This window comes from Dermacentor albipictus, chromosome 3 (genome assembly GCF_038994185.2).
Source record: "Dermacentor albipictus isolate Rhodes 1998 colony chromosome 3, USDA_Dalb.pri_finalv2, whole genome shotgun sequence".
NCBI classification, from domain to species: Eukaryota; Metazoa; Arthropoda; class Arachnida; order Ixodida; family Ixodidae; genus Dermacentor; species Dermacentor albipictus.
Genome location: NC_091823.1, coordinates 124903816 through 124919743, shown reverse-complemented (window position 1 = coordinate 124919743; position 15928 = coordinate 124903816). Strand labels below are relative to the sequence as shown.

Here is a 15928-nt window from a genome sequence, read left to right as displayed (position 1 = left end):
AGGTTCCTAATGCTGTTGTTTCTAAAGACAGATATGCATACAGTCATTTGACACTTATATGCTGCTGAATGCAGACAGCAAGATTCATTCCTCATTTCAGCGCAACTTACTACCAAAAAACTGAATGTGGTGCGACCATTAAACCAAAAGCACAAATTCAAACACGAATGTCAGCAGAGACAACTGCCTAAAAAATATTCTCTGAAACCTAAAGCATAAAACGCAAGGCCCTTCTTTTAAATTAGAAAAAGCCCTACAGAACCGAGTTTACATTTCTTTCAGGCATCTAGAATTTGAAGCCCACAAACACTGAAGGTAGCTTAAGATAGGGAAGGGCCCGCTTTCTTTCTACAACATGGTCACTTAGTTCTAAGAGCAAACTCTTTTTTTCCATGGAGTAATTTACTAGCATGTAGCCTACTCTGGCAGTCACGTTCCTTGAAGTGTGTGCGATCTATCTCTTTCTCATATCCAACTGCATAGCCACAAACATTTCCAAAACTACCTTAGCCGTGCATGTCAATATGTAGGTATCTATTAACATTCGAGGGACGTTTTTTTCTTGCATTACAAAATGTTCGTGTAATTTAAAGATAGATTATTTACTTCTCTATTAGGTATTGCTATGTTATTGCTGCTAAGTTTCTGCTCAGGCTTGGCATAACTTGGTATTATGTCCATCGAAGTTGAGCACTGATAGCGCCATGATGTCAAGTCTTGCTTTTATGTATCGTTTCCGGGCCTTTGTCAAACTACAGACAGCAGGTTCTAGTCCAGAAACCTATTTCATGAATATTTTGCAGAAATAAAAAGGACATTGTATCTACCTTATTGTTCATCCGCTGACCTAGCACATCTTTAAGTTCGCACATGTCATTCTGAGGCCGGGGTTCCAGCTCCCACTGGCGGCAAGTTGTCCTTTCTTACAATATCGTGACGTATCGTTGCCAAAGTTTAGAGCTGAACATGAATGCAAGGCGTTCTTTTTCATTTTAGCTTATTTTTATTAGGTACACATATCTTCACAACGTTCTTCATCAATTCATGGCTAACTTGCTTCAGGTGGAAAGACTTCGATTAAGTTCAGTCCACGGTTACCACTGATTTGCTTTTTTATTGCATCAAAACGTTTCTAAACGAACACTATTGCTCCAGGAGTGACAGTTACAAAAACAGTTATAACATGAAAAAAGACTGCCGAAGCAAGATACTCAAGTGAGCCACTGTTTATTGTATATTTCCCATCAATTTTATGCACTCGCATGTGTCTATTCTCGTAGGAAGCAGAGCTACAAGGTTTATACAGCAGTATTCATTTAGACCAGTACGAGAGGTAAGGAGAAAAAACGTCCTTGTGTCCTTGTATGCTTTCATATTCGCCCATGCGCTTGTAGCAAGAGCACAGAACCAAAGTGTTCGAAATTGCATATTACTTTACACAGCAAGTTTGAGTGATCGCTAAGAAGCTTTAGGTTCTTAGCGATGTAACAATTATAAAACCTAATAAATACCAAAAAAGCGGATGGAAATTGGCATAAACGTACTAACCGTTCAAAATATAGCTGTACCAAAAAATGAGCGTGCACAATTTGTCAGTGTTCCTAATAACTGGAGAATTGATGCCTGCACGCGTAGTTCTTCGAGTGGGCCTCGTTGCATTTGAATGAAGCAGCAGGTAAAATCCTGAAATGGATAAAAACAATGGTCGATTTGTTTCTTCACCTATAAGCAGTGTTGTCATTTCTGCTCTATCCTCTGCCGTACCTTTGGCGACTATCTGCGGCACCACGAAACTCCTGGCATAAAGCTATAAATTCGGAACTCGAAATGGGCACATAGAGGGACCTTGAACTGTGAGTGTGTTTTTAGGTTATACATATATTGCTTTTTTGACACACTGGGTTGTTGTGTTCAACTATACGAATGGTTCTGGTTCTATATTTCAACAAGGCGCACCTTCTCACTGAGGTTTGATGCTTACTTTACTGTGTTCGACACAAAACTTCATTTCGAAAACCAACAAGTTTAGTCTGCTTTGTTTGGTTGAATGCTCACGGTGGCGATTTAACTCTATTTTTCTCTTCACTCTTCACTGGTAATAGGCAGGAACATTCACAACAGATGTCAGTAAAGCAACTACATTTCTCACACTGCAATAGAACTTTGCACACAAAAATTAAAGACAGACATAGTCACTGAGTCACCAGCGTGGGTACAAACCAAAATGAGATAATTTGAACAAGACAAACACCTGATGGAGCAAGTAGTGTCTGAGCGTGACGAAACGCAATGACTTTTCGCGCGGAGAAAACATGAAAATGTATCATTTTTTTGCTTGTGAGTAAAAATATATTCATTGTACTTAATTTTCAGGTTTCCAATCCATAGCATCCGAAATTGGTGAGCCGTGTGGGCTCCAGTATTAGAACAGCGTACTTCTCTCTCTTTCTTTTGAACAAGTGCATGCATCTTTCATTGATACAAGAATCGAATATCACTAGAAATATCCAAACAATTCGCCTTCAGAGTCATCTCCGATTTTTCCTTATTTACTGTGAATAGCATGAACTTCGGGATAAATTCAATGCAATTGTTATTACAGTGAAGCTATCTATGACTACCCTCCGGAAAAATCGTGGCGGCGAACATAAAACGCCTCGCGACGAAGCCAACTTTCTCGCGAATGCTCTGTTGCTCTCAATGTAATGTGGACATCTTGAAAAAAATCATACTGAAATTAGCCGCTAAGTCGACTAATCATTACGTCGAGTTTCATTTACTTGTCATAATTAGTTATTCGACAGTGATGTTGCAAACGTTACAGAATTCCCATCTGTTGTTAATACATGGCCATCTACAGAAGGAGTATGGTTAGAGGAAACACCTGCAACTCTTGTTTTATCAAAGCTATCCCCCCGAAACTTATATGACAATTACCCGTAAGACAAATTTAATTTTACGCCGAGTTTTATTTACTCTTTATGATTACATAGCTCATATTGAAGTTGCAAATATTGTGGAATTCCCGTCTGCTGTCGATACATGGGCTTCCGCGGGAGGGAAACGGACAGCCCCATTTTGTCCGCTAGAATAAAACTATAGTCCTTACAACCTTCATTCAGCTAGTGAACTAGGTAGTATGCTCAATCACGAATTACAGATAAACATGCTTTGTTTCGTGCCTTCCCTTTGACTGCACCCTGGTCAATGCATATCCAATGCCTCCTTTACTAGATGCCCACCGTGTTGCTCGCTTTCCTATTGTAGCGGCCGTTCTCTTAGATGAAGTTAGTTCAGCATAAATGCCGTGAGGCGGCGCTCGTTGCCGTTTCAACTTCCGGCGGATGTGGCAGCGGTAGTTGAATGCATCCGCCGGCGCATTGTGTGCGCGGGCGTCTGTTAGCGAGCGTTATCGCAAGCCTCCGATACGTTAACCGATGCCGCGTTAACGTCACAGGCCGCAGCACGTGATCGAAGTGGCAGGCGCTTGCCATGAGAGGCGCTCGTTGCCTTTTCGCGGAGGAGAGAAAAGCGAGAAGGCCCGGAACCGAGTTTCCGGACAACGCGGCTGGCATCTAGTAAAGGAGGCATTGACATATTGTAGTTCGCGTCGATGCTCAGTTTACCGGCCACCTGCGTCTAAACGACGCCCCGTCGCAGCTGCGTCGACATGTGCGCCTTTAGAGCTGCGCCGTAAAAGCTCTTCGGTGGTAGCTCTGTGTATGTATTACATGGAGCTTTACATAGTGCGCGTCTGATGTTACATTGTATTCCGCATAAATGACATATAAATAATTCTATGCACAGTTACTTGCCAACAAAACTCTATACCAGCATAATTTATACCATCAGAGCAGCTTCGCTCGTCAACCACATTCACAAGGTGAAATGGCTGCTCAGTTTTTTGTTCAATCACTCGGCTAGGTTGTTTTATTACAGGTGTATTCCTCTAGTGCTTCAAGAAATTTTCTTTTTATCCTAAAACGCTGTTGCCCTGCCGCCTCCCACCTTCAGAAATTGTTTAACCACGCGAACACGTTTTGCACGGCATTTCTGATTTCCACGCAATCTTGCAGCGTCATTTCAAAAGGCAATATTCATTACCTCTTTTAGTTTTACATATTGTTGACCGAAATGTAACTATCGAGGGAGTGAGAAAAGCTACAGTAATTCTGATAATTGTCTACTAAAACGTGAACATTGTTTGGTTCGGCCGTGACTTTGTTCTTGCTTAGTTTTGCATACTTGCTTTGTCTAGCTTATGCGCGTCTACCGTTGCCCTGTCCGGTCGCAAAGAATTATTGGGCTTTAGTAGGCAATGGCCAGATTTTCTCGCCGCCTCCGGCTTCTTCAATGCAAGCGTACGAATTGAGCCGAAACGTTGGGCTCGAGCTTGCCTCGACAGAGCACGCAGCGGATCGGTCGAAAGGGAACACCAGCTGCCGCAGTACCACGTGAGGTGTTGCGTGAGAGGAGTGTGCATCGCCGCTACAGCGTATCACCCTCGCCGTCGCTCTCGCAAGTGTCCGTTATGCGCGCGTTCCCGGCCCACGCAAGCTCTCGCCTGCATTATGACTGCACCTCGTTAAGGACCAATGTAAACGCACCAAGCGTCTCAGCGTGCTCGCTTGCCCGTGAGGTGTTCATAATTCGAAGGATGTTCAGCAGCGTTCGATTGGACATTGGGCCACCCCAAAGTCTCAAGTTGGGCCATCCCCTAATTTAAGTAGATTCACCCCGAAATTTCAAGCTGGCCCACCCCCTAACTTAAGTTGGCCCAACCCCACATATCTACTTGGCCCACCACTAAATTTCAGTGGGCCCACGTTGAAACATTAAGTTGGCCCACCATCAAAATTTAAGATGGGCCACCGCCTAATTTAAGTTGGCCCACCCAACATTTCAAGTTGGCCCCTTAGCAAATTTTAAGTTGCCTCACCCATAAACTTAAGCTGGCCGAGTCCAAAATTTAAGTAGGCCGAGCCGCAAATTTCAGGTAAGCCCACACCCAAATATTAGTTGGTGCACCTGCAAATTTCAAGATGACCCACCTATAAATTTCAATTAGCCCAGCCCTACTATAAGCCTTTACGTGCATTTTCTAAGGCGTCCTAGGTATCTCTATGGGTATTCTCTTTTACAGCGAAGCTGTCTACCTATACCGTCCAAGGAAATCTTCGTGTCGTCGTTGGCGTAGTAAGCAAAAATATCCCCATAGGTGGGCCGATCCCGCAGATAGCGCGATGCCGGGCCGACCCGTGCCGGCGGTGAAGGAAGCCTCAAGCACTGCTCTTATGTGGGCCGACCCCGGAGATAGTGCAATGCCGGGCACCCGCGGAGCAGGTTAAGCAGCCATTAAGCACTCCCTGTATGTGGGCGGATCCCGGATATAGTGCAATGCCGGGCCGACCCGCGGCGGAAGTGACGCAGTCGTTGAGCCCTCTCTATTGTGGGCCGATTCCGGCAATAGTGCAGGGCCGGGCAGATCAACGGCGGGATGAAGCAGGTCTTAAGCCCTCCCCATACGTGGGCCGATCCCGCAGAGAGTGCAATGCCGGGTTTCTTTGACTGCGTCTTAGTCTGTTTAGTGCTGTTACTTTCCGAAACATGAATTACAACCAATTCGCCCGACTTTCCCTTCTATAATGCTTACGCATTAAAACGAAGCAACGCATAGAAAACGCAAGAAAATACGAGTAATGGTTGTGGCACTATAGTATTTTGCAATGAGAACGATATGATCAAATGGTTTTTGTTAAAGCCTTATCAATAAACCGGCTTTAATGTCCCAGAGAACACAGGGCTATGGGATGAGAAGTACAGCAAGGCTCTGGATTAATTCTGACCATCTACGACCCTTTAATTTGTATTCGATGCGCTGTAGACGCAAGTTCACGCTTCCATCGGACTGGGTTACGGCACATGGTCACGGTCTAAACCACGTAGCTATGCTCGGCAGCAGAGTGGCATAGTGACTGATTCATCGCATATTGTGACGTAAACTTAGCTTACAGAAACAAAAGCAGCAGCCGAACGTAATTTTAGCTTTGTGTAGGATCACAATATTTCTACGTTCAGCGTTGATTAAAAGGTATATAGTTTTAACACATAAATATATTTGCGACATCTTCGAAAAGCTAAAAATACGGTGCCAAATGAATTGTTTGCAACCTTCGTAAAACATTTACTTGCTTATTGAATCTCATTCCACGAACAGCAATGACTGACAGCTTCTGTGTGCCAATGCTTTCACAAAAGGACGTGTTTTCATCAGTAGAGGAACTGCTTTCCTTAGCAGTACCGGTATACGTTAGCTGGTACTCCCAAACCCTAAACGGCGAAAGAGGAGAATCAGCTTGTACGAATTGTTGGGTAAGGGAAGCCAAAGTGTTTTTTTTTCTTTTCCTTCCCCCACTTGCTTGAAAACTTCGATCTTATTCACCTTACACAGCGAGTAAGCTTACTGTTCTGTCTCTCTCTCTCTCGCCCTTTCCTTCTGATTCCGTTGAGGGTGGGGGAAAGCATGCTACGCGAGCAAAAACCTGCTAGAGAAAGCAGTTGCTTCCTTGGCGAAGTCAAGTTGTAGCGAATAGATGCTAGCCGAGGCCGCATTCCTCGCTCAACCACTGTTAACGATCTCTTGCCTCCACCTTCGCGCGTACTTATTTCTTGTTTCAATTGTTTCATAGCCTCCGGCGACTCCAGACCTTCCAATGAACGCCCAGCTATTTCCACGAGCACTCACCGTTCCGCTTATTGTTCGCTTTGGTGAGCGGCGAGTTGTCGACTTCGCCTACCGACTTGCGGCGCCATGCCGTCGTTCCCCGGTTCAGAGGGCTGTCGGCCACCCAGCCACACAGGCCCTCGCTGAAGTCGCAGGCCCCACAGTTCCGCTCGTCGTCACCGTTGGCACAGTCGCTCACGAAGTCACACACGCGCTCTATCGTCACAGTCTGGTTGCCACAATCAAACCTCTGTGTCGACCGTGCTGCGGTAAAGGAGAGATAGAGAACAAATACAAACTTTGCAGGTTTACATAATTTTGAAGAATACTAAGTCGTGAAGCTTCGTGCGGCAAGTACTGAAGACGACTAAAGTTTTTATAAAGTGGACCCATCTTGGCAGCGTCGAAACTAAATGTTAGCACGATAAACTTGACTTGGTCTCACAGCGAGTGGAATAGAAAGAAAACACGTAGGGACACCAAATTATTGTCTAATCCTAAAGTAAGAAAGATACATTCTCTATAAATTTCAGTGTTCGTTGCTATAGCTGCAAGAATGCTCTTTATTGCAGAAAACGACATTACCGGATGCCTGAAGAACGAAACTGCTTAATTTTCAATAGTTATGTACTGATTACGTACGACTTTTTCTTACGGCCCTTCATACTTTTCATGAGGTTCAACTTCCTATGGAACAGATACTCAAGTTGCTAGAACATGCTAGCTTCGAATTCATAAAATTATTATATACTTTAGTCCGGGAATAAGACGGAGAAACAGTTCCACAATGTTATCAGTGAATCAGACATAAATTGCAGAGAAATAAATGCATGTGGGCTGAAGTGCTGAAACGCATATGAGCACCAATATTGCAGAATTAGTTCAACACCACTAAGAAAACAAGGTAGAATATATACGTAGCAAATACCCATTATTTTTATAGGTAATATACCTAACTGTATGCAACGTTTTATCTTTGTGTTCTCAGCTACTGCACAGTTAATTTGCCATATGCCACATAATTTGCGTATATTGTGTTTCTGGCGTACGCTGTGCCCATGATGCCATTTTTTCCCCAAGGACGATTCCGCAGTTTGCAATAGAAACCGTATATATTTCCTTCTTTCTAAAACTCAGAGCACCAATAGAGACAGAGCAGAACTAACATTTTAAATGAAACTGAAACAGAAAAAAATCTATGAATTCATTCATATAAAATGGCAGAAGGTACAAGACACTGGCCCTATTCTGCAGCATAAGCACTACTTGCGATGTCAGAACACTGGTTTCAACAACTCGCCCCTCCATCGCCCAAACATTTAAATTTCATTTCCCAGTATTTTAGCCTCTGCTATGCTCACTTTTCTCACCGAATTGATGAACTCGTTGGCCCACACATTTAGTCACTGACCTACTCTTTCGTTAAATCACTCAGTCCCTTCTGTCTTAATCGCAAATTACCGATCTCTGATCTTCTAGTGGACAAATCTTTTTCTCAGCATCAGCGCTATGCAAATGAATTGTAAATTTCGGCCTGCTGAAAAGAGTTTACATTTCTAAAGGCGCCTTCCTTTATTCAGGAAACTACCACATCACGTAAAAAATGTTGTGTTAGAAAAGTGCCTGTCATTAAAATGGACCGCACAACGCAGAGGTGTGGCAATTTCATAAAAGCGTCCTTCTAGCTCTTCTGCACCGTCTAGATTTGAACGCCATTGAATGTTTAGAGTTTATTTTGGGGACACTCTGAAGTCATGTTATTTCATGAGATCTCCGTTAAGCAGCTATACATACACTAATGATCGCCTTTTCATTTCCCAGTTGCAAGGTATGCCCTAATATGAATAATTAGCAATTCTAATAACTACAGATTCTTCGCAAATCACTCTATAAAAAGGTTGCAGTGACGTCAAAATTTTACGGTGCTAGGCGGAAAGTCCTGCAGTGGAAAACGATATTAGCCCTGCCGTCATCTATCCGGGCACTCACTAGAAGACGCTAGCAAACCGGAAATACAAGTATTGCCGATGTGTCATTAAAGCCTGTGAATACACTGCGGAATGCTACCGCATTAAAATGGCATTTTTACTTCATCCTGTCATTCGATTCGCATAGATCACAGCGATGGAATACGATCCTTTTGCAGTGTACGATGGCCGTGTTTGATATGCAAACACAATAAGCTCGCATGTGCCTTCAATTATTATTATAAAAAGCCCATTGTCATCGTTCAACTGCGCCTAAAATTTGAGCAACTGCATTGAAACCCGTGTCGCACACTTTTTGCTTTGGAAAGCTTTGCTGGAAATGCGTATCTATGTTCAAGGCGCGTCAACAGGGAAATTCGCAAAAAGAGGAAATGTATGCAGTCATAGACAATCGGTGTGCTTCCATTGGGCTACCTTTAGGTAGTCCAATACCATACGGACACTCCCGGCGAATTATACCGACACCGCAGACACACCTGCGGTTGCGAGAGAAAGGGCGCAAGCGCAAGCCTTGAAGATTGGTAGCTTAATGCCTGCCTTCTTCCCCTACGCCCGCTATAGGAGGTCACGCGATCAAGTATGCCCTACGAAAAGAGAGAGCGCGTCACCGCCTCTATCCACGTCAAATCTGCGCATGCCTCTCCACAGGAGAGAGTGCATACCTGGTCCGCGCGCGGTATCTGGGGTGTAACCTATGGCGGGTGTAAAAGCCAAGGACGAGCCGAGATGGCTGATGCCCACATGCACGCTGTGTCTTCCCGCGCGCCTAGTTTATGAGGCTGCGTAATCTTAAGTTTTGGAGACGTGCGGTCAAGTGTGTTGCAGCACCAAGCCATTGCTCCTCGTTGCCGCCACTCTTCATCACGTCAGCGTTGTGACAGCGAGTGCTCGCAGGCACCGAGTAATAACTGATGTCGCTTGCCTCTGCACGCGTGACATAATGCCTTGTAATTTAATTGGCAAGCGAACATTCAGTGCAAATTTTACAGTTGCCGTAACTACGAACGTTACTTCGTTGTAGTAGTGTAACACTTTGCTCTCGTTATTTATGCTTCGCAAGTAGGGCGAAACTGCGACATTTATTTCATTTTGTTCTTTTAGCCAGTATAATTATTATAGCCTTCTTATAAATATATTTTCAGTTACCTGCCGTCCATATACGCTAAGTTGGTTTACAGAAAGTACACTGGTGTTGGCCAACAAAACCGAAGTTCACGTGTAATCTGCACATGTCCAATAGATTAAATTGCAACGTTATGTATAGAATAAGTACACTTATTAGACTAAGTACACGCGACCAGAAAATATTACGGACCATGGAATCTGTGAAAAAGCTGAATATCTCCGCAGCCTCACAACACAGCCTGGTACTTGCATTTCGGGCCTCGACTCGAACATGCTAACAAAATTGTGTGCAGTTTTACTGGCTACTGCTACAGGCCGCTCGGGCACTGAACGCCTTCTGAGATTCCGTCACCCATAAACTTTTGTGGCAAGGTGTGAATCTTTTAGAGATGACCACGACGTCCCAATGATAGTCTTTCAGTGTGGATACATAAGATTTAACAGAATACCCAAGACAGGGTCACATGTGACCGGTTTGGCGTGATCGTTGGATTCGCTTGCTTACTTATTAAAAAAGATACAAATACTTTTTGCTACTCACTCATTTGATTACATTGTTCGCTGATCAGCACATCGTCAATGGCAACGAAGCCATCTTCATTCGTTCCAGAAACAGCATCAATGGTAAAGTACTGCAAAAAAAAAAGAATATATCAAACACAGAATGGCAGAAGCGCTTAAGTGATAGTTCTACTAGTGCTTTGGTAAAAGGGAAAAAAATACGGCATATGAGTACTTAAGCGCTTTAGGAGGAAAGCTGCTCAACCTTTGAGCTCTAATAACAAATATTTAACCGCTTATCGCTTGTTTCTTACTGTAACTTTGTTTCGCAGAATACATACATACATACATACATACATACATACATACATACATACATACATACATACATACATACATACATACATACATACATACATACATACATACATACATACATACATACATACATACATACATACATACACACATACATACATACATACATACGTACATACGTACATACGTACATACGTACGTACGTACATACATACATACATACATACATACATACATACATACATACATACATACATACATACATACATACATACATACATACATACATACATACATACATACATACATACATACATACATACACACACACACACATACATACATACATACATACATACATACATACATACATACATACATACATACATACATACATACATACATACATACATCGCTACTTTGTACCATTAAACTCGTAATAAATAACTAGCTACTTAAACGCAGCCAACCGCTACCCTTTGCAAATTGCCGTGCTATGTCTTGCAAACTATCTTGCTCCAAAAGTGTGACCCTTCTGCTTTCGCACTTCCACTGCTAAGTCTGGAGCAGTCACATAAATATTATTATACATCCTTCGCACAGGACGCTACACGTTCTCGGGAGCTCGTAGTACAAGATGTGCAGTCTCATAAACTAAAGGAGACCTGTATGCGAGTGTTTTCTCTATCGCAATCAAAGTGGCCTATATTATCAAAACGCAAATCGATTAAGAACGCCTTGAATGCGTGGTGTTGCAGCTCCTTGCGTGCTCCTGCCTGGGACTGAAGTATAGGACGAGGCGTCGCAAGACTTTCTGTTTCCAGAAAGCTGTGAAAGTGGACGGAACGCGCGAGACGTGTGATCGTCAGCAGCCACATTTTAACCATTGTACTGTAGAGCCGTAGGCTTGACTCTAGTGAGTGCGTATCCCAAGTTCTGTGCCGAATTATCTAGCGGATACTTTATTAGACTATTTCTTAGACAGTTGTTCTCATGATTGCTTGCTTATTAATATGTGTATAATACAAGTGACAGTCACGAAATGAAGATAATAAGTATGCTGCCAACTAAAAACGGAAGGAGCAGAAAGCCTGTTTACTTTTCGAGGCAAGGATACAAGCTTTTACATCTACCATAATAGACAAAGTAATGCTGCTTCACTGAAACTTAAATTTCTATTTTGAGCACATTTCTCAGCACTCGTCAAATGCAAAATTTTTGTGGTAAAGATATTTACGTAATTCTTCGTTATTCTAAATTCCTTCATTTTTACACGCATTTACATGCAAGAGCTTCTATCGTACAAAAACATACGGCTTACTAGGGGGGTGTGAATATTGATATTTATACCGAATGCAATACCAATCGCCTAGTGCCAGAAAGAAACCGACTGAAATATCGAATAGTGGTCGAATAGTTTTTGAATATTGAACAGCTGTTATCACATTTAATATAAAACTATGTTCACATCCTTATATTCTTAAAGTTTGCAAGTTTAAGTCATTACATAGTACGTTATCAAGCGCTGTTTGTTAAAAGCACAACTGGGCCATTTGGAGCAAACAACTAGTTGCTTCGCATGCACAGGACTCTTCAAATTGTGCGAATGGTGGCCGTATAGCCTGTGAAGAGTGGCTGCTCAAGCATAGTAGCCTGCTCCACTACGCAAGTCCTCATCTTTTACGTCCGTACTATGTACGCAGAAGTGAAATATTCCCGTACTTTTGCTCTAATTTTGATGAAATGAGGTGCACCTGATGTTTTGAAAGATACGAAAGTTATGCGAAAAATGTTCGCATTTAAAAATAGTGACTATTGCATTCGAAGGCTGGATCTAACGGGACACTGTTCTATTCCTTGTTATAAACTTTCATTTATTTGCACGACCCTGTTATTTACATAACATCTACGTAAACGTTCACATCTCTCACGAATATTCCACTTTCCTGCGACATGAAACAAAGCTGATTTCGAATGTTCGTTTAATGTGTACGTCATGTTGTCACGCTGTCATAGTTTTGAAGCCTTTACCGCCGTGTCAGGCGTCTTCATAATCCTCAACTTCTCAATCATCATCCCCACCATCATGTTATAAATGTCCACTACAGCATGAGGGCCTCTCCCACTTTTCTCAAATTGTCCCTGGCTTGTGTCAGCTGACACCAGCTAATGCTTGCAAATCACCTTTTTTTTTTAACAACGCCAAGTTTCCTGCTGTACCCGACTGCGCTTTCCTTCGCCTTGCACACGTTCTATAACTCTAATTGACGGTTGATTATCTGCCCTACCTGATTATGCGTCGTGCCCTCGCTCATTATATGACAAAGGAAAATGAAACTTTATCAGCCGTTGCATACTGAGAACGTGCCTTTGCGGCAATGTTTTAAGAGCTGCACACATTAACCATGGAGCAATCGTGTGATATTCTCGCATGTGAAATTAGTGTGTAGCTTTTCGTGGTACACGACAGACAGACTCCGGGAGCACAGTCAACTGTCAATGTATTTCGAAAGTCATAGCTGGGAAAAGTAAAGTGGATGAAGACGACGTTGCGAGCTTCTCAACGAAATTTTTTTCTTCAGAAAATTGCGATGCCAGACCGGAGTTCGAAGTCGATTTCGAAGTCGACTTCGAGCTCGAAGTCGAGATCGAAGTCCTGCGGGGCACAGATGGCTATGCCTGGTCAGTTTTTAAAGCAGAGACTATGCGTCTGAATACCCTTAGTTGTAGCCTTGCAGAAATAACACCACTGCGCGGCCACGGACATTTGAGACAGACTGCAGACGCGAATAGATACTACCTTCTTCGATCGAAGCCCACTACTGCAGCTAAGATTTGACCTACTTGAATCATTCACTGAAAATCAAGGCATTCCGGCACCTTGGACCTGTATGGGAGCGTAACTTAGATACTCCTTCAATTATTAAGGGCGCTAAACCGACAAAGTGTGTCTTTTTACGATGACATTGAAAATGTTCTACATTTTCATTTGGCTACTGTGTTTTCCAGCTGTGCGGGTGCATTTTACAAATTGCCAGGAATCAGTCAACCATCATCTTGTTTTGCCACTTTCCCTTCATAATTTGCCCAAAAAGCATAAAAAAATGAATAAATTCTTTTTCATGCAAAGTCACCCTGATCATGAGAAGGAAATCAACAGCAGAATGAAAACAGGTTAGGATGCATGCGGCAGACATTACGAAGTCTTTAGCGGCCGCTTACTGCTATACTTGAAAAGAAAAACGTCCAATCGTTGCACTCTACCAGTACTAACGTATGAGGCAGAAACTTCCACGTGAAGAAAAAATTCGCAGTTCCGCCCGAAAGGCAAAGCACCGATTGCGATTGCAAATTAGTAGATAGCTGCGCGAAGTAAGAAAAGTAGTTTTATCGACCGTGTAAACTTGTAAACATTCTCTTACTAACTAAATTAACAATGATAGAATATGTAAGGGTGACTCAACGAAGACGTACAAAGAAACAGCCGCACAGAGACAGCGCTGTCTTTGCGCGTCTGCTTCTTTCTACGTCCTTGTTCATTCACGCTTACCCATTCTATCATGGATTCAAACCAACTAGCTCGTCACCGTGTTTTAACTAAATTAACCAGCACGGTGACACGCGCGCACACGCAAACATGAACAAATTTAGCTCGATGACCGCGGAAAATGGCTGTGAAAACGCTGGAGTTAGGAATCATGGCAGCAGCCGCGAGCCAATTGACCTCTGCGCATCTGTCGCTTCAACGCGAACGAAAGGTCGAAAGCACAGCGTACACGAAGCTACCGGCACTACGCGCACTCTGAAAACATCGCAGATCGCTTCGAAGATGAGGCCCGCACAGGCGCGCACTTAAGCCATGTTGCAGACCGCTTTCAAGACACATGAGTGCCGGCAACACGTCCCTACGGCGTCCGCCAAAGGCGGACGCCGTAGGGACGTGTTGACGTAGGGACGTAGGGCGGACACTTTGTCGGTTTAGCGCCCTTAATAATTCAAGGAGTATCTAAGTTACGCTCGCATACAGGTCCAAGGTGCCGGAATGCCTTGACGTTCAGTGAATGGTTTAAGAAGGTCTAATCTTAGCTGCAGCAGTGGGCTTCGATCAAAGGAGATAGTATCCATTCGCGTCGGCAGTCTGTCTCAAATGTCTACTACGGCGTTCGCGATTCTCGTGGCCAACGCCGTAGTAGACGAAGCGGTTGTCCACACTCTGCGCCAAAGCCACCGGAGAAACGCCGCTCCTCTCTCGCCTCGCCCTCCTTGCCTCGCTCGCCACAGGAGAGGGCATGCGTCTGGGCCTTACCCCAACCTTTCCTTCCCATCATCAAGAATCCCCTTCTCTCCGGGCGCGCCACGTTTCTTGCTCGCGCGCGCGAGATTGAACGGCGTCCGCCGGCTAACCCTCACACGCTTTCGCTGATACGGAACCTCGCGGCGACGCCGATGGCGACGGCAGAGATGCGCCTGGAGTGCCCATATAATTTGCTATCGCCATAAAACTTGACAAGAAGTAAGGACTACGGAACAAGCGATGGAACGAAAAATGCTTGTCGTGACTTTAAAAAAAAAACGGAAGCAGTGATTATATTAGCGCAAACGGGGATATCCGATACCATAGTTGACTATAAGAAAGGAAAATGGAGCTGGACAAGTCATGCAATACGTAGGGCCTATAACCTGTGGTCTATTAGAATGACAGAAATGGCGCAAAGCGAAAGGAAACGCAGTCGAGGAAGCCAGAGAATTAGGTGGTATGATGAAATTAGGAAATTTGCAAGGATAACATTGAGTCAGCTAGCACAAAGAAGCGGTAATTGGAGATCGCTGGAAAATCCTTTCGCTATATTTAATATAATTTCATTTATTTTTACCCTCAGGGCCTTTCGGCAATGCAGATGGCGGTGGCCACGTAAGCCAAACTACACAAATTTACAGTACATAAATATCAGTATGGCACGTAGCATTTTTCGTTTGAAATCCAATGAACATATAAAAAGACTGGATTTTAATACAAATGTGCAGCACTATTAATAATTACACTGTAAAAGGACAACAATAATTAACACAATGTTATTGGTAGTTAAGTGCAATAATAATAATAGCAATAATACAAGTGTAATATTACCTTAACTTATTAGGATGCATTGAGATTTGTTATGGCATGCTGAAAATGTCACTGACCCGTGGCACCCACATTATTATGTGGCAGCTGGTTCCACTCTTTCCAAGCTGTGGGATGAGCTTGAAAAGGTTGCAGTTTTGCATTGAG

General features: G+C 43.4%; 1 protein-coding gene across 2 annotated transcripts in view; it reads right to left on the bottom strand.

Annotated features, from left to right (window-relative positions):
* The window catches only part of LOC135909444 (MAM and LDL-receptor class A domain-containing protein 1-like), a 251164-nt gene that overhangs the window by 84594 nt on the left and 150642 nt on the right, over positions 1 to 15928 (bottom strand). For both annotated transcript variants that reach the window (XM_065441402.2, XM_065441403.2), the window contains exons 34-36: positions 10379 to 10469; positions 6746 to 6988; positions 1549 to 1683 (exon numbers count right to left, since the gene is read on the bottom strand). In XM_065441402.2, coding sequence (XP_065297474.2) covers positions 1549 to 1683; positions 6746 to 6988; positions 10379 to 10469 — 469 coding nt within the window. The remainder of the gene's footprint in view (positions 1 to 1548; positions 1684 to 6745; positions 6989 to 10378; positions 10470 to 15928) is intronic.